General features: G+C 33.5%; 6 protein-coding genes across 6 annotated transcripts; 2 read left to right on the forward strand and 4 right to left on the reverse strand.

Moving 5' to 3' along the window:
- Positions 1-47: 47 nt before the first annotated feature.
- FG379_003713 (uncharacterized protein) lies at positions 48-1526 on the reverse strand (the record flags this gene model as incomplete). The annotated part of the gene is made up of 1 exon (XM_067329341.1): positions 48-1526. The coding sequence occupies one exon, from the start codon at positions 1524-1526 to the stop codon at positions 48-50; it is 1479 nt and encodes a 492-aa protein (XP_067184026.1).
- A 628-nt stretch (positions 1527-2154) lies between these two features.
- Positions 2155-9663, reverse strand: FG379_003714 (leucine-rich repeat; the record flags this gene model as incomplete). Its single annotated transcript, XM_067329342.1, has 1 exon — positions 2155-9663. The coding sequence occupies one exon, from the start codon at positions 9661-9663 to the stop codon at positions 2155-2157; it is 7509 nt and encodes a 2502-aa protein (XP_067184027.1).
- A 1060-nt stretch (positions 9664-10723) lies between these two features.
- On the forward strand, positions 10724-12277 carry FG379_003715 (calmodulin-domain kinase 1; the record flags this gene model as incomplete). Its single annotated transcript, XM_067329343.1, has 1 exon — positions 10724-12277. One exon carries the CDS (start codon positions 10724-10726, stop codon positions 12275-12277), a length of 1554 nt encoding a protein of 517 aa, XP_067184028.1.
- A 452-nt stretch (positions 12278-12729) lies between these two features.
- FG379_003716 (uncharacterized protein) lies at positions 12730-15615 on the reverse strand (the record flags this gene model as incomplete). The annotated part of the gene is made up of 1 exon (XM_067329344.1): positions 12730-15615. The coding sequence occupies one exon, from the start codon at positions 15613-15615 to the stop codon at positions 12730-12732; it is 2886 nt and encodes a 961-aa protein (XP_067184029.1).
- A 2760-nt stretch (positions 15616-18375) lies between these two features.
- On the forward strand, positions 18376-20106 carry FG379_003717 (uncharacterized protein; the record flags this gene model as incomplete). The annotated part of the gene is made up of 1 exon (XM_067329345.1): positions 18376-20106. One exon carries the CDS (start codon positions 18376-18378, stop codon positions 20104-20106), a length of 1731 nt encoding a protein of 576 aa, XP_067184030.1.
- Positions 20107-20482: 376 nt separating this feature from the next.
- On the reverse strand, positions 20483-22278 carry FG379_003718 (uncharacterized protein; the record flags this gene model as incomplete). Its single annotated transcript, XM_067329346.1, has 7 exons — positions 20483-20643; positions 20695-20991; positions 21057-21544; positions 21644-21705; positions 21768-21885; positions 21937-22112; positions 22237-22278. 7 exons carry the CDS (start codon positions 22276-22278, stop codon positions 20483-20485), a joined length of 1344 nt encoding a protein of 447 aa, XP_067184031.1.
- Between the last annotated feature and the right edge of the window lie 635 nt (positions 22279-22913).

Genomic DNA, 22913 nt, shown 5'->3' on the forward strand with positions numbered 1-22913 from the left:
ACCAAAAATAAATTTAGTAATTAGTGATGACTATCATCAAACCCATCTTAATAACTGTGAAAAAATATATGTCTAATTCCAGATGCAAAACAATTGATTGTAAGTAAGATTATGACAATCCAAGTAAGTCTGTTTGCCTGATTGGTCTGGTATTCCTCTGTAATTACCTTTAAAAGTTCTTGCATCATCACAATCCTTCTATTTAGGACTTCAAACCTTTCAGATATTCGAAGATGTTCTTGAAGACTACTCCAAGTCGAGTGGAATTTACAATTGTGCCAAAATAATTCAGGAATATCCAAAAAGTCTTCAACGAGATTAACCTCAATCTGGTAAGAATATAATTCAGAAAACTTTTTCCTTATTTGAGGCATTTTAACTTTATATTCCTCTTCCACAACACTATATGCTCCAACTTGAGCAAGTTTAAGAGGAAGATACTTTATACTAGCTACACAGTCATCAATAAAATTTTCGAATAAAGACAAACGTATACTTTGCCTAATAGACAAAGAAAAGGCAAGTTTTTCTTCTGCACTCCTTGTTTTGAGATTAACAACATCTGAAATCATTTTTCTGTTACTTTTATAAAGTCTACTTATAGCAAAGTTACCATATTTATAAAGCATTGTCTTATATTGACATTTTTTGGAATGTTTACCTGAAAAACTCTTTATTGAGTAAAGAGAAAGAAATGCAAGCACATCATCGAGTCTTTCATCACTTTTTTTCGGAGAGTTAACAAAATGTGTTCCTGGGTTAGAACCAACCTCTTCATTACACCAAGCAATTACCACGCCATTTTTAAAAACAAAAATAGGGTTTTCAAGTCTTTTCCAGTAATTCTTGTCAAGCATATTTTCTCCTTTTTCAAGGGTATCTATTATATCTGTTTCGTATTCTATTTTTTTGTTATTATTGCTGTTATAATCATTGTCACTCAACAACTTTTGTTTTTCATTGTTATTAATTCCATCCAGAACCAGGTCATTTAAATCTGAATTCTGCTTACATTCATTCTTCACCTTTAAATTCAAACTCTCTCCATACAACATATAGTCCAAATTAAATGAATTTGAGGGCACTTGCAATATTGATCTCGAGCCATATATTCCTGCAGGAAACAATACCAGACCTGTTTTTCCTTGTGTTGCCCAGGTAACCTCTAATTTATTAAAATAAGGAATAAGATCAAATACTAGTATGCTTTTTTCTTTATCCACATACCAATGATAATAATTATGTTTATCAAGTGCAAGCCTTAAACTTTCTAAGTTGTAGCCTTCACATAGACAAAATCCTCTAATTACGTTAAAACTCTCCCCCAAATCTGCTTCACATCCCATCTCATTTACTTCCAAAACTTCTGAGTAGTACCCACATAAGTTGTTTCCACTCCATTTGTTATTTACCCTAGTCCCGTAGGACCTTCCCCCATGCCTTCTTTTTACTGAGTTGTTTACTCCTGTATTATTATTCCGTTCTCTTTGCATTTTATCCTCAATTATATCATTCTTTAAACCCATTTATATCAAATTACACCTTTTTTGCTACTCAGCTCCATATATATTAAAAACTATGTTAAATGTCGTTCCTTCTCATTCCACGCCTTTAACTATCGCCCTGTCTAAACTGTTCGTATACTTATCTTATATTTTAAACGCCAACGAAGCCAATAAAATATATTCCTAACACCACAAATATGTATTTTGTCGTATATAAACCCCAAAACGACAATCTATCCGCTTCCGTTTTATCTAATTTATGAAATCTATACTCTTAAATCCTATAACCTGCAGATTAGAACTTAGAAGCTCCAAAACAAACAGGAATGTAAAGGGGCAGTCCAACTGATTTCCGGACAATCCCAAGGTAAAAATGAAAAAGAGATGATATAATTATCTTTTTATTTACTATTCCTGCTTAATTACTAGGCCAAAGTCCATAAGAACGTTGGCGCTGGCGCCATGGACGTGTATTTAAGGGAAATACTAAAAATGAAGTCATTACAACATCTTCTTTAGCGATTTATAAATCTAAGTTGGTAAACAATTTTTATTCGACAAACTTATCCCAATTATAGTGATTCCTGGATTAGATCCTGAAACGAAGTACTGATAAATTTGCACCATATAACCGGCGGGGTACACTATTCTAGAAACTGAGAAGATTACGTTGTGAACCTCTTTTTCTGGTTTTTTCAACTTCTTTTCCACTGCTTCCTGGATGATTTTGTACGGGAACCATCCTCCTTTTCCAGTCACTTGAATTTTCAAGCTCATTTATAACAATAGCTATGCCGACTTTAAACCTTTCCCTTGCGGAGTCATCCATAAATATCAAATCTAGAGAAGTTAATCTAGTCATATATTTTCTTTCTTTGGATGATATGTTTTCGTTTGAGCCATCTTCGTTGTACTCATCACTTTCTGATTCGCTGTTGGAGTCAGTGAGTGGGTCCTCGTCACTGCTCGTTACTTTTAAGGTTTGTTTTACCTCACTCTTTTCTTTTATTCCCTTGTTTCTTTCAGATTCTTTTTTTGATCTTTTACTCTTTTTTTTAGGAGGTAATTGATAAACTAACTTAACTTCAGGCTCTTCAAGAGGTCCAAACTGGGCGATCCTGAGTCTGTGTATCCTAAAAACTCTTATTTTTGTGAACAAGTTAATTCTTGCACTTTCTAGTTTTGACTCGTACCATGTTGCGTGTTCCGATCTAAAGTTTTTTAGTGATATTATTCCTTGGTTTGCTTTTAATGAATTTTCATTGTTGTTGCTTGACTCTTTACTTTTTCTTGTGCCATTGTCATCATCCCTACTATTTTTTCCAGTTTTGCCTCCATCTCTGTGTTTTCCACCCCTATCTCTTCCATGTTTTTCGCTTGACTTGGAATTAATTTCATTATTTTGTGAAACATGTGCACCATTTTCTTGGAACTTGGATATTATTTCGTTTTGAGAACCAGATATTCTACTAACATCTATATCCATTCGTGGTATTTGGTCAATGAAACCTAAAAAGTTGAGGAGGCCAACTCTAGCACCAGAATCTGAAATATCTGTGTTTTTGGAGTTAGTTATTCCAATATCTAGAATATCGATTTCAGGAGGCACCTCCATTTCCTTTCTAAAGTAAAGATCATCCCTAGTTTCAAGCATATTTGAATCTGGACAAAACCAATATCTCCAGTCAACCTCTAGTTCATATATACTATTTATTGTAATAACGTACAACCTAACCTCAGCTTTTTTTATATCATGGAGCACAGCTGCTCTTGGATATGGTTTACTTGGAAATCTTGAATTCTTATTTGGTGGAAAGACATAGTCCATTACATAGTCAAGTATATCATCTATTATGAAAAAGTCATTTTTTTTCTTGTTTTCAACTTGTTTTAATGAATAAAGTTTATCTATTTTTGGTTTATTTAATTCATTTTTCCCAAGTTTCTCAGAGAGAGCAAATTGGACAGCCCTTATATTTTCCAACCTTAGTATCAAACCTAAACAAACTCTACTTACAAAGTCGTAGTTAATGCTTACAGGTGAAATCCCTCCTCCGGCTCTTTCTTCACCAATAACCCTACCCTCCGTTCTTGTCTTGAGTAAGTTCAACATGTGATCTCTGTCCTCTATTTTGTCAAATATTATGATATCGTAAAAAGTGTTCTTCCATATAGGTCCCTGTATTCTTTTGTTGTAAATTAAATCACTACCCTCTTTATTTAGTTTCAATAAAGAACTGAAATCCCAACCTAACATCATTATTTGGTCCCCCAAAAAGCTCTTTACTATTCTCCTTAAATCCGCATATTCCCTTTTTGCTATCACTACAGGGTCTCTTTTGTACTTATATTGCTCATTAGAAATCACATTTCTAACTGTATCGGGTCTTTCGAATATATAGTAAGCACGCGTTGTTATGACAGCGACACATCTTTTTGGAGTCCTATACTCGTCGGCCAATTCATCTACCGGAGACTTTCCCTTTCCTCCAGTAATCCCATCAACCAATTCGTTTATCCCCAACATTTCTCCTAGCCCACCGCCTTTGCTCTTCTTTTTTGCCTCTCCTTCTCTATCTCTAGGTTTTATTCTTCCCATAATGTCGTCCTTAGACTGAATAAAAATATAACATGGATAAGTCCCAATGACTCTTTCATTTCTCTTATAGTAAAATGAGAGAAATAATTCGATACCCCTCCCAAAGTGTTGCGTGTTAACGTCCTCAAGAAGCTCAAAAAGAAAAGAACGTCTCAAAGGGAAGTGACGAAATACGGATTGATAGGTAAATCCTTCCAATATACGATATCTTAAACTAGAAGACTTTTCCATCATTGAAGAAAGAGATTTGCAACAGCACTGTCTCATTGTCTCTCTTAGATTAATTAAGGTTTCTGGAGTCGATATCTCACCAATTCTTCCAGGGCTATATCGTCTTTTAAACATTAGTGGAACGTGAGCTGTATATGTACCATGAGAACTTCCTATTGAAAGCTGTATATCAAACAAAACCATCTGTTGCAAACAATCCACAAGTAGTGGTGAAAAGAAGAATCTAAGTACTTTCTCCATACCATATTCCTGTATTGATTCCAGTCTCGAAAATTGTATGCTACCAATGTGATCTACCATCGCCAAAATTGCTCTTGAAAATGTTGTACAAAGAAGCTGTTCCTCTGGGAGTAAGTGTCTTCTAGTTGATTGGTGGAGAATATATGCCACTTCATTGAGTATATTATTCACAAACCAGAAGCCTATATACAACGGAATAAGTCTATCCATTGACAATGCGTCTTGTTTTGGATCGGTTTCAAATATATTACCAAGTATTAATAAAAATTTTGAAGCAACATGTGATTCTAATAGACCACAACTAAGCACTAACTTTGCTGTTGTTTCCAGGATATAAGGTTGCGACATAGTTTTTCTTGCATACTTCCTTAAAGATGTACTTGTATTCGATTTTAAACATGCATATACTATTCTTAAATAAGCAGATACAGGTAAATGATTGTTTATAGATCCAGAGATAATATTATTCCATACTTTTCCCGTTCCTAAGAGCTTGTTTTGTGCTGAAATACATTTTTCAGTGCTTAAAGTTGACGTTCTTAGTCCTAAATTTCCCTCAGAACTTCCTTCTATTATATTCGTTTCAGACAATCCTTCAGTAGAAGCCAGCTCCTCCCCAGATCCAGTAGTAAGTGGGCCATATTTGTGATATATTCCGTGAAGAATGTTTCTTGTTTTTGGGTGTATTATCTCAATTTCTTCATTTGGGTTTTCTTGGTAGTCTGCTTCTGCAATCTCCGCTATTTCTGTATCAGAATCTGACAAAATCATCAACTTTTCCAGATCTGAGGGAGAGGATATTGAGTCTGAAAAATTAGATTCCAAGTCTTCAGATTCAGATTCAATGTTATTCTCTGTATCGGTACCTTCTTTAATATAGGTATCTTCTCTTTGATCTCTAATTCTTGATTTTGATGCCTTTGACAATTTGATCAATGCTTTCTCCTTAATTAAAAGTGAACCTTTAAGAACTCCTGCCCAATAGTTGGCTGCTGAGAAAGTTGAATTAGTCCTATTTGCTGATACTTCATCCCTGTTGCCTCCCTCGTAAGCAGAATTTGAGGATTCCTTGTTTCTAAGTTTCTCATCTATCAGGCTAGATAAAAATGCTAAAGTCTTTGTAATCCCATCTTGCTCTATAAAAAGTTCCTCTTGTTCAAGTTTATCGATGAGTTCCTTTTCTTCCAAAAACAAAAGTTGTTCCACAAAAGGTTCGAGCGAAAGATCCCATATGGCTGACTCTCTTGACACAATGAAAGAAAAACAACTCTCTAATGAGGTTAGACCCTCAGCTACTGAACTTGTTTGTCTTTGATACATCAAAGTTTTGTCCAATTGAACACCTTCTAAATCATAAAGTTCCCTATCTGTGACCCCAATCAATATATCAGCCAAACGACTCAATATCCTTGTTGCCACCTTTTTAGAACAGGAGAGTCTATTTTGACCCCTTAGAGTCCCAAGCAACCAGACTACAGATCTTCCACACCAAGATATCTCTAAAGCTGTATCTGGATCAAAGGCAGCGAAGTATTTTTCCTCTTTTTTTAGCGAATATTCAAAGAGTGTCTGAATTTCCTTTCGCCTTAAATGTTCCCTGAATCCATCATGCCTAGAGAGAGCTCTTATTAGTCTAGATGATGACAAAATAGTGTATATGTCGTCTAATTGAAATTCAGTTACATTGCTTAAATGGCTAACTACTAATCTAAATGGAGAATTCATTATAAACTGATTCCAGGAATACTTTAGTCCCAAAAATACAATTAAACCTATATCTTCTGAAAATGTATCTTTGAATATGTGCCAATTCGTACTACCTTTATTGTTAACCATTCTTCTTATGTAATTAAGAAGATGCATCCAAAAGTGTCCAAGTATATCAAATGTTGAGTCATTCTCATCTCCATCCACAACTATATTCACCACATCATTGATATTATTTTCGCCACTTCTAGAATTTGAAAGGTCAAAATCAGATCCGGTTCTTTTTTTCACCCTAGAACGAGTCGAAACGTTAATTACATCTTTATCAGGAGTCTGCTCATCTTCCTCACTATCACTGCTATCTTTGTCTTGCTTACCTTCATTATCATTCAGACCACTACCTCTCTTAAAGGCCTCTAATTTTAATATCTTTAAAAATTCGTGAATTGATATTAAATCCATTTCTGAGATGTCTATCATAGAAAGTATCTGTATAGCAGAAGCAGGAATCGTCTCTGAAGGCACTTCTAATAGTCTCATAAACAGAATACAATATCCTCTTGTATATATTTCATTAAGTATTTTAGCACATACACTACTATTTTTGTTTCTAAACACAAAAACCAAAAGATCTAAAATTGATTGAATGCTTTTATGTACATGGGAAGAGTTGGCATTTTTCATCATTTCTAAAGAACTTAGAGTCGAATATGAACTCACGTCTTTTAATCTGTTGTTATTTGATACATGATAATTTTCTAAATTGGAGCAGTATTTTGAAATGAGCTCTTTAAAATATTGATTCCCACTTAAAAACTCTAATTTTGGAATTAGGTAATCAAGTTGCTGAATAATGTAATTAAGCACAGGAAAAGCCTCACCGTCTGCTGAGTAGCTTAGTTGAGAACCTATAGGGGCCTCTCCAGTAAATATAGTTAGTGATTTTCCCACGGTTGTAAAGGTTTGTGTTAAAGGAGCGTTTTGCATTGATTCCAAGTACTCCCTCCTGTTGAGTATGTTTAATATTGCATTTGTAGATGCGGATACCACATCTGGATCTCCAAATGGTGTCTCTTTAAGTGGTATTAAAAGCCAGTCAATTAAGTGAAAATTAACAACCATTTGTGCGAGTGCAGGTTCACTCGCCTCCAATAGACTAGATATAGTATAAATAATCTCAGAACATAACTTGGATGAACTCTCATCAAACATAAATGTCTTTCCTGCAGACAAAAACTCCGATAACAAGGGCATTAAGAAATTTGAATGCAATCCGAGTTCTGTACATGAAGCCGCTACTTTTTTAGATGCAAGACAGCAATTCCTCACTATTTGAAGATAGTATGTTATAAGTGACTGTTGAAATTCATTAAACTTAACAAAATCAGGAAGTATACCTAGACTTAACGTCTCTTTTTGTTTGTTTGTCTTTAATTCTCCCTTTATATTTTTGTTCCTCCTTTTTGCTAACAATTTGGCTAATTTGTATATTGAAAATACGTCTCCACTTCCTAAATTATCTGATCCAGGTATTTCTCTCATGATGTAGTCTGATGTATTATCATTTATAATATGTTCTATAGAAGACCATTCATACATGGTAATGTTTTTTGTTTCTCTTCTACCAAGCACAGCCAATGACTCTCCTTGGTTTCCCATATCCCCAATTGAGCTATTCAGCTTACCCGAACTGGGAGTTGAATACAGATAAAGCGTAATTAAGGTTCCAGCAAGATCAACTGGAACTCCGTATCCTGAGAGTATAATTGCATTGTCTTTGTAAAGTGACGCGAGAGCCAAAACCGACATCAATGGTCTGTGAAATTCTGTTCTAACATGTGATAAGGTGTATTCCAATATAAGCTTAATTTCATCCCTTAATGCAGCTGCCATAAGTCTAGATTGTGGAAGAATTGATATACAAGCCAGCACGGTTTGCACTATTGGGTCGGAAAAAAGTCTTCCTTTGAGACAAGGAAGCACAAATGTACCGATAATGTAGCTAATCTCATTTTGAGCATCTTTTCTTTCCATCAAATTTCCAAGTAAACGAGCTATTGAGATAGCAAGACCACCAACTGGAATATGCATCAGTCTTGCAAGTGCAGTCAGCAACCATATTCTACAGAAATCTGTTCCAGAAACCGGATCCTTCTCTTGCCTTTCCAAGGCTATTGCTGACAACTCAATAAATTTTTCTGTCTCTCTTTCTCTTTCACTAGGTAATTTACATTCTTTGCTAAACACTTGTATAAATCTCCTTGATTCGAACACATCAACGTCTCCAAGATCTCCACCTCCGTCTATTGTCCACGGTTTCATTGTTTCGTTGTATATTTTTTCACATCCCTGCAGAAACCTTGAGCATAGCAATATTGAATTCTCCTCTTCCATCATACACTCTAGTATCTCAATAAGGTAATCAAGTCTCTCATGGTTTACATTATCACCTCTGTATGCTTTATTATTATCCAAATTAAATTCTTGTTCTGTATTTACCTTAAGCATCTTAGTTACGTCATACCTTCTTCCCAATCTAAGTTCAAACACATCGTCATATCCCTGCAAAAGCCCGAAGTTAAAGTTAGAATTTCTCCTTTTTTGAGATAATTTGAGTTTTTTCCCATCCAAGTATTTTAAATTTGGGAGAGCTGTAACTATCATAGATTTGTATTCCGGAAATATTTCGCAAAATGGATTCCCTTTCAGGTTCAATCCCACCAAAGTATTCTTAAATGTACATAATAGTCCCACTAATGTACTCGGAAGAATGTTCAAATTATTAAATGATAAATCCAATATTCGCAGTTTTTTGCACTTCCTTATCCCGTTCCACATTTCCAACTCCTCTGCACCACCTTCACTTGGAGAAGATATGTTATTTATAGATAAATCCAAATTTATGAGATTTTCAAGCAAACTTAGATCAGGAATCTTTGTGAAGCTGTTCATACTTAAGTCCAGTTTTAGTAAAAAAGGAAGGTTTAACGGATTTTCTATACTCTGATCGGATAGTTTGTTCCCACTCAAATCTAATTCTATGAGTGTGTAAAAATTATACGAATCCTTTAAACTAAATACATTCTCCAGATCAGTTAGTTCATTATCTCCAAGGTATATTCTTTCTATCTCAGATGTATCCAAATTTGGATTTAATATGCCTCCATCCTTTCCCCTTAAAGTTATTAATTTGAACTCTTCGCCACTGAAATCAAGTATTTTGTGTTTCTTCTCTTTCCAACCGCTCCCTAATAACTTCCTAAGGTCGTATTTAGTTATAACCTTCACCCCAATTCCATTTTGTTCACCAGATATCTGCTTTTCTGTGTGATCTTTCCCGTTCCTTTCGCAATTATTTACTTTATTCTCCTTAGTTTCCATTTTAAAGTACTTATTTGACTTGTATAATTTTCGAATGGCTACTATCTAGCTTTGCATGTTTATTCTCTCCACCCTCTATAATAGTACAGTTTCTAAGATATTACACACGACACTCTATCAAAGTTATATCTGCTATTTATTATTCAACCTTCGAATCTTTTTATTAAGTTTTGCACCATCACCCCCCTTATCGTCGTTAAAACATTTGATTCCAAATTATATTTGGTACTCACACATCTATAATAAGCTGTTTGTGTCCTATTATCCCCTTCTTGTATGTCTCGCTCGTTGTCCTTTAAACCACTCTTTTCATTTAAATATCTACTTCAATGCTGCCATGCAAAACTCAGGCGTTGTGCTTTCTACAAAACTTTTTCTCGGCCGCGCCTACCGCCAAATCCATATACCATACCGCCCATACATGGCGGCGTGAGTCCGCGCCTTCATGCAGCTATGCTATATGTTGAAAGTACACTAAAAAGTGCAAAAAGGCAAAAAAGACAGTTTCAAAGAAAAGATTGCACATAATTGGAAATAAAGGGGGTTTAATACACAAAAAAAGTATATTAAAAAGGAATTATCAGGGTTTGGTACACTTGAGTTTTAAGTTCATAGGAAAATAGCAAGAATATAAAGTGAGCAGTGTAAAAGGTTTTTATCAGGGAGTAAAGCAAAGCGAAAAGGGCTCGAGGTTTTAAACCTTGAAATAATGGCAAGGTTGGTGATTTAAGCTCGAAATTGAATTAATTTACAGAGTAAAGTAAGCCGATATAGTGAGAAAAGAGTCTCCCTTTCCCCTATCATTAACTTTTTCACAGATACACAGTGCAAAGAAAGTGTATATCAGGCAATTTTTTCCTGCAAGAATAATAATAGAAGATAAAAGCAATATAAAGAATCAGAATAAGTTGTGTAGTGTGTGGCTTAACTGCAAATAAGGTAATTATATAATACATTATCAAGAGTACAGAAAAGAAACAGGAATAAGTGTTGACACGGTACAGTGTATATATGTATGGGAACAGCCACAAATACACAAAAAAAATAAAAAGGACTTAAAATGGGTTGCAGAAACTCAAGAGCAAATGTGGAGTTTGTGTCAAGAAGAAAGTTTAAGGAAGAAAATAAAAAGGATAATAACGATGAGAAGAAAACAAGTACATTAGTGGATCTACACGCAACTCCAGGAATGTTTATAACACCTAAAAAAGGCCATTTGTCTGAGATGTATCAAAGAATAAGAAAACTTGGTTCAGGTGCGTATGGTGAGGTTCTTCTGTGCAAAGATAAGGTTTCAAATGTAGAAAGGGCGATAAAGATAATAAGAAAATGCACAGTAAATATGCCTGCAAATACAACATTATTAGAGGAGGTAGCAGTACTTAAGTTATTGGACCATCCAAATATAATGAAATTGTATGACTTTTTTGAGGACAAGAGAAACTACTATCTTGTAATGGAGTGCTACAAAGGTGGAGAGTTATTTGACGAAATAATACATAGACTTAAATTTAATGAAGTGGATGCAGCTGTAATAATAAAACAAGTCTTGAGTGGCGTAACGTATTTACACAAAAATAATATAGTTCACAGAGATTTAAAGCCAGAGAACTTATTGCTTGAATCTAAAGATAAGGATGCAATGATCAAAATAGTTGACTTTGGTTTGTCTGCCGTGTTTGAGCATCAGAAAAAGATGAAGGAAAGACTTGGAACAGCTTATTATATAGCTCCAGAAGTATTGAGAAAGAAATACGATGAAAAATGTGATGTATGGTCAATAGGTGTTATACTTTTTATTCTATTATCAGGATATCCACCATTTGGAGGTCAAACTGACCAAGAAATACTAAGAAAAGTAGAAAAGGGTAAATACACATTTGACTCACCAGAATGGAGAAACGTATCAGAAGGAGCTAAAGACTTGATTAAACAAATGCTTCAATTTGATTCACAAAGAAGAATATCGGCCCAACAAGCTTTGGAACATCCATGGATAAAAGAAATGTGTAGCAAAAAAGAATCTGGTGTTGAGTTGCCAAGTTTGGCTAATGCCATTGAGAACATGAGAAAGTTCCAAAGTTCACAAAAACTTGCTCAGGCTGCTCTTTTATTTATAGCATCTAAACTAACCTCTCAAGAGGAAACAAAAGAATTAACTGAGATATTTAGGCATATCGATAAAAATGGGGATGGACAACTAGACCGTCAGGAACTCATAGATGGTTATTCCAGACTACTTGGTGAAGAAGTAGCCACTTTTGATATACCTCAAATTGAAAGCGAGGTTGATTCTATAATTGGAGCAGCCGACTTTGATAGAAACGGTTACATTGACTATTCAGAGTTTGTCACCGTTGCAATGGACAGAAAGTCACTTTTGAGTAAGGAAAAGCTTGAATCTGCTTTTCAAAAGTTTGATCAAGACAGCAATGGAAGAATAAGTATTGATGAATTAGCATCTCTATTTGGAATTCAACGGTTAGAAAGTTCAATTTGGAGTGAAATTATATCTGAAGTCGACTCCAACTATGATGGAGAAGTTGACTTCGAAGAATTTTGCAACATGATACAGAAACTTTGTAACACTACGGATAAAAGGTTTAGTTTGTGACTATAAATATATTTATACGATTTATGCATTTAACAAAAGTATTTAATCCAGACTTATCCACATTGTATTATTGTTTTGTAGTTCATTTTAATAGTGCAATTGTTACTTGAAATTAGCACTATTTACTTTCACTTATTAGCAAGAATCCAGATGATTAGTTATTTGTTTCGATATCCAACACACATTTCCTTTAACGCATAAATCATTAGTCATCATTTTTAAATTGTTTTTTATAGTATAGAACCACACCTACAATGTAAGTAAGTAAACGGTAGTCCCTTTCTTCTGTTAAAGACAAATAGTATTCAACCAAACATTCAGAGAAGAAAAAATAAGAACAAAAGATAATGGATTCACATATCTTAATTTAATTTAAAATAACTTGTCAAAGATTAGAAATTAATAATAATATTAGCAACAGTAACTTAATGTGTACCCGTATCCATACATTGTTATGCCGAAATAAAGTTGCTCTTAAATCCTTGGTGTTCTTTTAAATCCTCTGCCTTCTCCCTTTGGTCCAAAATCAAAACAATTACACCAATAACAAACAATGCAATAATGGATGCTATTAATATGCCCTTTAATGATTTTTTCGGACTTACTGATAATACTAAAGTCCAAACTTGTGGATTGTTTAAAGGATTCAATTGTGCAATAACTCTGGTATTTGGTATTAATCCAGTCCAAACATAAGAATATTTGAACTGCTCATATCTGTGATTCAATCCACCAACTCTTTTATCAAACAAATTCTTAAATCCCAAATTACTTGAACCTGTAACTTCATTATTATTGCCTCCAAAATTACCATCTAAACCAATATAATTGTTTGTGGCATAATTAGTTCCGACATATAATTCTTCAATGTAATTATTTGTCTTACCCAGACCAAAAATCACAAAAGGAGTCTGTAGAACGCCGTTAGTTGACTGTGAAAACTGAGACGAACTCATCAATATGTCATTACCTGTTAAACTTGTCATCCTGATTCTAATCGTAGTACCGTAGGATGTGACACCATTATTGTGATCACTACCAATATTACCAATATCACCGTTTCTTCCGTTTGCTTTGTTTATTTTGCTACTACCACCACTTGTTTTAAAATCATTACCAATAACAGCATTACCAATGGTTGATGAAATATAACTCAAAGCTGAAACCTTAATAAATAAATTTGTATTTTCAATTGAGGCAAATTTAATATTAACCTTACACAAGCTTTTTCCGGCTTTCTCATATGGATACGAAATAGATATAATGTCCAAAAAACCATTATCATAAATGTCAAAAAAGGCACCGTAATCTACGGAAAAATCAGAAAATGTATTAACTATTCTCGACACTCCGAATTTTCTATATATTGAATCAAAATTGAGGTATATCTCCGGACTAAAAACAAATCCTGAAAACCAATACATGGCTTTTCTCAGTGAATATAACAATTTATTGTACCAAAATTGCCATATTCCTCCAATAAGTCCAAATTTATTACTACTCATGTTTTTACCTGTATATAAATTAAATGTAGAATTATCATTTCCGGTATTTAATATTATAGGTAAATTTTCGATTAATTTCAACTGTCTAGTGTTATTTGGATACATAACAACTGCCAATATATCAGGATAACCATCTGAATTAAAATCTCCTACACTAAAAATGACAGTCCCTCTATTATTTAGGCCCCACTGTAACTCAATATCTTTACTCTTTTGCTTGTTTGGGAAAAAAGAAAATAAGGATACCATTTGATTAGCCATTACATTAAATTGATTGTCATTTTCATCATTTAATACACCATCCTCAGAGGTTTCTTTACTATTATATACTTTATCAATAATGATTTCGTTATCAACAGGTTCACCACTATTGTCATATATCAGTGAAACAGTAAAACCATTATGCAAAGTTGTTTCTGGTTTTATGTTTTTGTCCATAAACGAACCTCCAAATAATGAAGAAAAAAATGAATTGCTCTGCTTTTTCTTCTCTGTAACAAATGTATCCCGAAATATCAAACTATTATCATCATCGGTAAAACTGTGTATCGTAAATGTTGAACTTTTACAAAGCATTTTAGAGTTTTTGCATCTAACGGAAAGATTGTTATTACCGCTGTTGTACTCTTTTAAGTTATATCCAAAAAAACCGGTTTTACTATCAGTTATACAATTATTATATTCGTGGATATTCGGAATGAAAACCAACCGACTTTTGGACTCACATCCATCTTTTCCCATAACACAAACAGGGACAATTAAATCAATCGTTCCATCTCTATTAAAATCTGAATATGAAATGCTTCCTGAACCATGTGGAAGAATAATTAGTCCTGAATTATTAATATTTTCGCTATTTGTTTCTGGTACATATTTCCTGAATTTAGCAATCCCATCAACCATTGTATTGATCCATATCTCTAGTCCTTTCTTAATGTTTTTCCCATAAATACCTAATTCCTCATCCAAATGGTTTTTATCTTGTTCAACTTCGTCATTAAAGTAAACCTCTAGTACCAAGTCAGACCTGCAATCACCATCCATATCTATAAAAGAAGAAGAGTGGTTCTCAACTAATCTGCCGTAACTACCCTTGTTTTGTGAAGAACCTATATCTATCCACTCAGATAAATCACTTCCCCAATCATATCTCTTAAATGGTCTTTTCAAGTTAACTAAATCAAGTGAATTGCAAAAATTCAGTAAAACGAATCTCTTTCCGTCCTCAGATTCGCATAACAAATCGAGCAACCCATCTCCATTTAAATCGAAAACTAGTGGTTCTACTACAGTTAACTCGTTATTCAAATCAGTTCTCCATAATTCTATTAATTCATGGTTGTTTTCTATATTTTGGACAAACAGTGCCATCCCAAATTCATTCTTAATTTTTTTGCTCGAAAAAAAACTGTTACTTTCTTTTTTCTCAACATAATATGTAAGTAATATATCCATACTCCCATCTCCATTCCAGTCTCCTGGTAATGAAGATGCCACTGTTCCATCCTTGAACTCAAAAAAATATTTGCTGACAAAGTTGTTCACTGTTGAGTTCCACAATAATACCCGTATTGTTGATTCAATCTCACTATAAACTATTATATCTGTAAATTTGTCATTATTAAAATCAATAAAACTCAATATTCTGCCTGGTATCTCATTGAAATTAAAATTCTCTATATTGCCATCAGATTTACTAGACTTTAATAGGAGTTTTGACTTAATCCATTCTATATTCCAATCACAAAAAACTATATTTGAATATATTACTATTATTATTGCCAATAGTAACCATCTTTGCGGGTTGAATAACTCATTCTTCCTTAAATTCATCTTTAAAAGTGGTTTAATTCAATTCATCAACATTTTAATCCATTATTATCTAAATTCAAACTTTAATACCCACCCATTCAGTTACATCCAATATTATTACTATTATTATTATTTCTAGATTATTCCGTTGTTAAGCAAATATTTTGATTTTATTACTACTTTATCATTTGTTTCAGGCAGCTCACTTTACCGCCAAATTTTCAAAATATATATTCCCACTTGTTTTTTTAATGAGGTTTGTCCTTTTATTTGTTCAATGATCTTTTTAAATAACGAATTGAACATCAAACTGCTGCTTTCTGGTCTTGTTTTCCTATTCAGTACCAGTATCTAGTTACTCGTATAATGTCAATGATGTTATTCGTTTATATTTTAATTATCAATGCCTAGCCACAAGTCAATTAAGAAGTTACATAAATGATTTTTGAGTCACTATTTTTATCTTTATTACCACAAGAATCCTGTATTTTTATGTCACGACAACTTTTAACCAATATATATGATTTTTTACCCCAATTTCCTGTACCCTCGTAGGAGCTCGTATCAAAATTGAATTTCCATATTATTACGAAATTGTCTATCTTGTTATTGAATCAAAAAGTAAATCATTCAGTAAATTACTTCTTTTGTATGTTTATTTTTCTTATTTTTGAATAAGTCGACTCTTTTCTTATGCCAAACACTGTTGTTTTAGTTTTACATGTATTGATAATATAATAATATAACTACGAGTGGGTACCCGTGAGGATGTAATCGACCATACTATATCGAACATACCGGATCCCATCCGAACTCCGAAGTCAAGCGGTATAAGGTCCGGTTAGTACTGGGATGGGGGACCACCCGGGAAGACCAGGATGTCGATTGCCCCTTTTTATGTTCCGTGTTCTTCCTTTCTGACCATTGTAATTGCTTCGCATTTCCTCTTCGGTTTGTGTTGAATGTGAAGAGCAATGCTTATATTATGGCAAATAGTACCACAGCTTTTTCCTAATGGTTTTTAGAAACCCAACAGTTTATAAATTATCCATATGATTATCGCTTCCAATAGGTACGCATTTTCAGGCTATTTGTACCAAATTGCTATCTTTTTAGAGAGTAATATTACTTCTGTGAAAGTAGCTTAATGAAGTCACAAATCACTATGGAATTAATTCGATGTTTTCCATCTCTGCTCTGAAAGTCATTATTTAAGGTATCAATTTGCATATAATTCATATTTAATGAAAAAAAGTAGTTGTGGGAAGAACTAATTTTAATGCAAGTTTTGGCTAACGTAATGCATTTTATTTATTTATTTGTCATATTTGTTTAACTAGATTGTAATAACTATGTTCATGAATATATCATCTTTAAACTTAGTTTTGATTGATCAAAATAATAAATGAAAACTATTAGAATAACACATTCGTGACATTTTTTCATATTTGAAGTATAAATCAGTTTTCGGTTAAACATTGTTTTGCTATTTAGAAAACAACACAAATAAATCGATACTCGACAATATATTGGAAAACTGTGTTAGAGATAGATTGATAAAAACGATTTCAGTACAATATACAAGATTTGTTCTTGTGTATATTAAAAGAGATGAAAGCACGAAATTCAGGTCGGCAGTTTTTGAGAGGGTAAAAGGGCAAATCTTTTTGGCATTACGTAAAAAGGAGGCAATCGACATCCTGGTCTTCCCGGGTGGTCCCCCATCCCAGTACTAACCGGACCTTATACCGCTTGACTTCGGAGTTCGGATGGGATCCGGTATGTTCGATATAGTATGGTCGATTACATCCTCACGGGTACCCACTCGTAGTTATATTATTATATTATCAATACATGTAAAACTAAACATTTGTATCTTTTTATCTATCTCTTTAGTTAGAAAATATATTGCTATTCTACAAAGTTAATTATCATTCAACGGCGTGGAGCATCGTTACTTTGTATTGGAAAAGTTACTATTGGTAAAAGAAGTGATAAAGAGGAAGAAAACGACATAATTTTAAAAGTACAAAGACTGTAAAAGTTCATCACTAATTAATGACAAGGTCTAATAATGCTTATTCATCTTAAATATCCAATGTAATAAAAAAAAACTTAATTAAATATAAATAGGGTACTTTCCCGCGAAATAAACCACGTTCTCGGCGCCTACATTAAGTATTTGAGATGAATTACAAAAACAAATTTATTTGGTACTGAACTTGAAACAAGATAACCACGTGGAACAGTTTCATGAGTAACATAGTTTGTGGGTCACGAATAACACTTCACACATAACTTAGGAAATGTTCAGGACTGAGCACAAAAAGGGAGGCAATCGACATCCTGGTCTTCCCGGGTGGTCCCCCATCCCAGTACTAACCGGACCTTATACCGCTTGACTTCGGAGTTCGGATGGGATCCGGTATGTTCGATATAGTATGGTCGATTACATCCACACGGGTACCCACTCGTAGTTATATTGTTACATCTCATTAAAGTTTGAGATGCTACTTTCAGTAGACACGATGGAAAATAACTTGAAATGTATATTAAAAAAGGTGAGACAAAACTTAAAAATTATGTACCTTCGAGTTATAAAAGGAATAAATTGAGGCGTTTTGACAAAACGAAAGTAAAAAGGTCTAGTTTAATGGCCACTTTGAAATATTGTAATTTTAGTTTTTGAATTTACTATTTAGGTCTAAAAGTTTTAACTGGAAAATTAATACTTACTCTATTAGTTAAATTTATCGAGGTGACCAATAATATAGGATCAAAATGAGTAAAATCATATTTGTCTGTATATTATCATTGGTAGCACTATTTGATAAAGGTTATTCTGCTGACATAAACGAGGAGGCAACAAAGGGATTGGATTTTTGTAAATATCCAGAACTCTACCCAAACATTAACCTGCACGTTGGCTATTGGACTGGTTTTAGAGGCAGAGGGAACCTTCTTCGTCTCGTAACCGAATTGTCAAAGTTGTCTTATACAATCCATGGTTTTGGAGGCTTTACAGAAGAGGGTGTATACGATTTCTCAGATTGGCATGGTTTGTACAAAGGCATAATAGCTAAGATAGACCCAACCTCTAGGCCTAATTTGCCCTTTTTGGTTGATTGTACAAATACAAGAAAAACAAAATACATGACTGAGACATTGGATCAGATGATTTATCTGGCCGAAAAGTACAACCCCCAACTCATTGGAGAAGGCTTAGGTTTTCAAGAGAGTATAGTCAAAAGTGCTAGTGTAACTGCCAATGAATTCTTTTCTGGGTGGCTAGCGCCGATAATGGGAAAGGAGGGTTCAGTTGAAGCAATATTAAGCTCTGAAGATTTTATTTCAGATGGTGATGTTGTATCTGGTCCAATGATAACTTTGTTTCAAGTAGAGGAATTTGTACGAGATAAAGTTGAACAATTTGGTGGTCCTTTATGTTTTGGAGTGGATCCAACTATCCCAGACATATTACTGTACGAATACGCTAATATTATAGACACAATATTCCCTGGTATAATTAATGATTATCCATATTTAAGAGGTTTATTAGACGCTTTTAATGATAATCAATTAGTCTCAGGGTTTTTTAACTCAGATAGATCCGTAGTATACCCACCGATTGTGGCTGAACTTCTTCCATTTCAGTATGTTATGGCGTTCAATCCAAGAAGATCATTAATTTCAGAACTACCTAAATTTGGACAGTACTTGATGTTTTACGGTCACTCAGAATCAACATCTGCAGCATCTATTTGTCTAGCCAACAAAATATTCAAAGTAGCATCTTCCAATGTTGGCTCAGAAATACTTAGTGATATTTATGGTTTCTTGCAATTTTCACAGATTGTAGATGCAGGTACAAGAATTGTGGGTAGGAACGCCCTTGTACGTTTTTGGTACAGAATAACTAGAAAATTTGATACGACTAAGAAAAACATGAAACGTAGCTGTATTGCCATCATTACTTCTGGTAAATACCATCAAGTTGGTCTAACACGCGAATTGGCAGAAGAGATTTGTGCATCATTCGTTAGTTGTTATACAAATAGAGGTACCGCTTGGAATGTAACAAAAATAATAATTAGTGCTTCTGAAAGATTTAAATTTCTTGGTGGTTCAACATATACATTTAATGCTGAAAGGTACTTTAAAAAGTATCTAACATCACCACTTCTTTTCGCTAAAGCCATTAGATTTTACTATGTTTCAAAGTCAATGATAAACTGTGGCTCAATATCTAAGAGATTTGTAGTCGAGTTCCTTAATGAAGCTCAGAAACAGAATGCAATCTCTACTTATGGTATTACACTTAATCATGATTTGGCAATTAAGGTGTGTATTGGATATTCCGGGGATAAAGGTCTTCATTCATTCAGAGACTCCTGTTCAATAAATGAATTATGTAAAAAAGCTTTATCCCCATTTGACTTGAATGAAAATCAAGGGATTTCCACTGAAAAATCCGCTTCCGTTGTTTCATTATTGGGGCAAATAGCTAATTAATTTAACTTCGTTACAAGCAACTTTAGTGAATTATTGAGAATGGTATTTGAAATATCTCATTGTTTTGTGTTGGTTTTCATTACTTCAAACTTACATACATTCATCCGTGTTTTGTTTAAAACCAAAGAGGTTTCACCGTCCTTATCATTCATTACCCTTAACAATTCACATTTTTTAAATTTTAATATTTTAGTAATTAAATTTATTAAAAATAATTGTTCTGAATTATATTTCCGTTCTCATTTTTGTTTTATTATTAGTTATTACAATTTTCAATGCCATTATGGTTATTTATTATACTGGAACTCTATATCTAGGGTCTGTTTCTCTTTGTTGGTTAGATGTATGATGCTTTACTAGTGTTTTTGCCAATTAATCAGTTCTTGTAATGTATTCGCCAAAAGGCATTTGATTTGTAATCCGATTCAATTGATTGATATGGTCGATTTGATTCCAACAACCATAGTTGTAGTTGTAGTATCAACTGTGAAATGATCGTAATTGTGGTTTTTATTGCATTTAGTTTGGGGTTAATATCTAAATTTTAACGTAAGACCCATTAATATTTTAACTATATTACAAAATCACTTGCTATTTCAGAAATTTTCGGTTTGTTATTCGAACAATGTTCTGATATGTTTTCTAGTTTAACAGAAGTTACCCAAGCCGGGTTGAAGAATGTGCTACACATATCGGCACTAATATTCATAAATCCCTTGTTACCCCAACCAACTCCCCAACTATTTTTCATTATGTAATATCTCCTTCCCTCATGGGTTGTTCCGTATCCAACTAGTGTAACTGCGTGGTCTACTTGTCTTGTTCCACACCAGATGCTGCCACATGTAGGTGGTTCGTAGAATCCACCAGAATAATAGTTGAAACCTATTATAGAGTCGATAGTAATTAATTTACTATATCTCCCATAGTGAATTAATACAATAACTTACCAGGCATTAGTGAACATATACTAACTGTAACTGGTCCGTAGTTGTAAATAGCATGCGTAATAACTTTCCAAGGATCATCATAATTGTTGCTTGAACCTGTGTAATTCCACATAAAATCATTTATACTAGCACATTGATTGCAACTTGTATTACAAATGCCAACTTTTCCTGTTTTAAATGTAGTTGGTGGATACGAATCTTTTGTGCATACCTTGCTTTTCAGTGCATAGTTGTACACCTCAAAAGTTTGGCCTCCATTACAAGCCTTTTTTGCTCCTTTTTTCTTTAACCAACAATCCAATGAATTTTGTTGTGAGAGTTGTGGAATTAAAACACCAATTTGTCTGCAAAAAGCTCCTTCTATGGACGATAATGCTGAATAATTATAGCAATTAGCGCATTTTCCTTGATTATCTGGAAATGTTATACAACTTCCTCCCTCTTTTAAATTTGCACTATTACTTCTCAAGTCAAAATTATCTGGGATTCTGATATTAAATATAGTAAATATTATCATTAACTTTGTTCGTTTCAAAACTATATGACCCTTTTTTGGATATAAAGAAAGATATCTCTTTTAAACTTACTTTGAGTTCAAAATCCTTTCGTATAAGGCCTTCCCATAAACCAATGACTCAATCTCATCACCCTATTGTTTAAACAAAAGAGTTAATTAAATGTACTGATTTGAAGTGAACTAGTGTTACCTACATTTTTTCCTGTTATTAACGTCAAATTTCCTGTATAAATATCCGTATTAACTGGATCCTCCACCTCTTCTGTCAATACTGAATATTTTGTCAAATCGAACTCTGCCATAGGCATCAATCTTTTTTCACGTAATTAGTTTAGACCGATCAAACTTTTTTTTAATACTTACTTCCTTAACTTGTAAACATCTTTGATCATATTTATGCAGGCACCTTGATTTCGATTTACATTATAACCAAGTTTTTCTGTCTCATTCCACACAAGTTCACAAATTGTGTACATTTCATCATTTGAATACTCATTAATGTCAGTCTTATTTAAGACCAATCCATTTCCATATTTTACCTATTAGATTAATTAGTATAACGAGCAACAAGTGGAGTAATTAATACGGTTAACATTGTACTTCATTCCCAAGTCAGCAACATTACACTACTAACTCTTCCCTTTTCAATAAAGCAAAACTTACAAAGTATGCTAAATAACCAAATATAGCAAATATTAATAACATTTTTAACTCAATATAAATATCTCAACTAACGAAATAACATTAATTGTATAAAAAAGAAAAGAAAATATATCATTGAGGTACGTCCAGTCACGTTCCAAAAAACACATTCAGAAGGGGAAAAAAGAATAAAAAGAGAGAAATAGAACTTAGTTCAAAATATCTAAATATTAACACTCTGTTTTAATCAACTTTCCCAAAAAAGTCTTTACAAATTCACCAGTCTCCATGATTATAGTTATGCATTCAACTTATCCCCTTCCCCCCACATTTTTCCCACACCCGAGCTGAAAATCAAGCTTTTCCTCGTCTTACAATGACTCCCTTAATGTAGTCTCGCGACTTTGGCCAACTTTAAACCAGCTAGCCACAAAAAAGGCAATAATGTTTGTTGGCATTGACCTAAATAAATATCTACGTATACATGCATGTGATCTATAGTAAAGTAGGTATAATCCGCCACAAATGGCGGTCTATATGGTTAAAAATTACGTACCGGTATTGCCTTATTAATGGTCTGTAAAAAGTTAATAAGGAAACTGATTGTTCTGAAAAGAAAACATTTGATGAGAACTTTACTTACTCTTTCTAAGTTTTCAAGTTGCTAGTTCTCTTTTACACTCGAACTCACGGAAATT

The sequence above is a fragment of the Cryptosporidium bovis genome, assembly GCF_009768925.1.
Source record: "Cryptosporidium bovis isolate 45015 chromosome Unknown contig_9, whole genome shotgun sequence".
In the NCBI taxonomy this organism is placed as follows: Eukaryota; Apicomplexa; class Conoidasida; order Eucoccidiorida; family Cryptosporidiidae; genus Cryptosporidium; species Cryptosporidium bovis.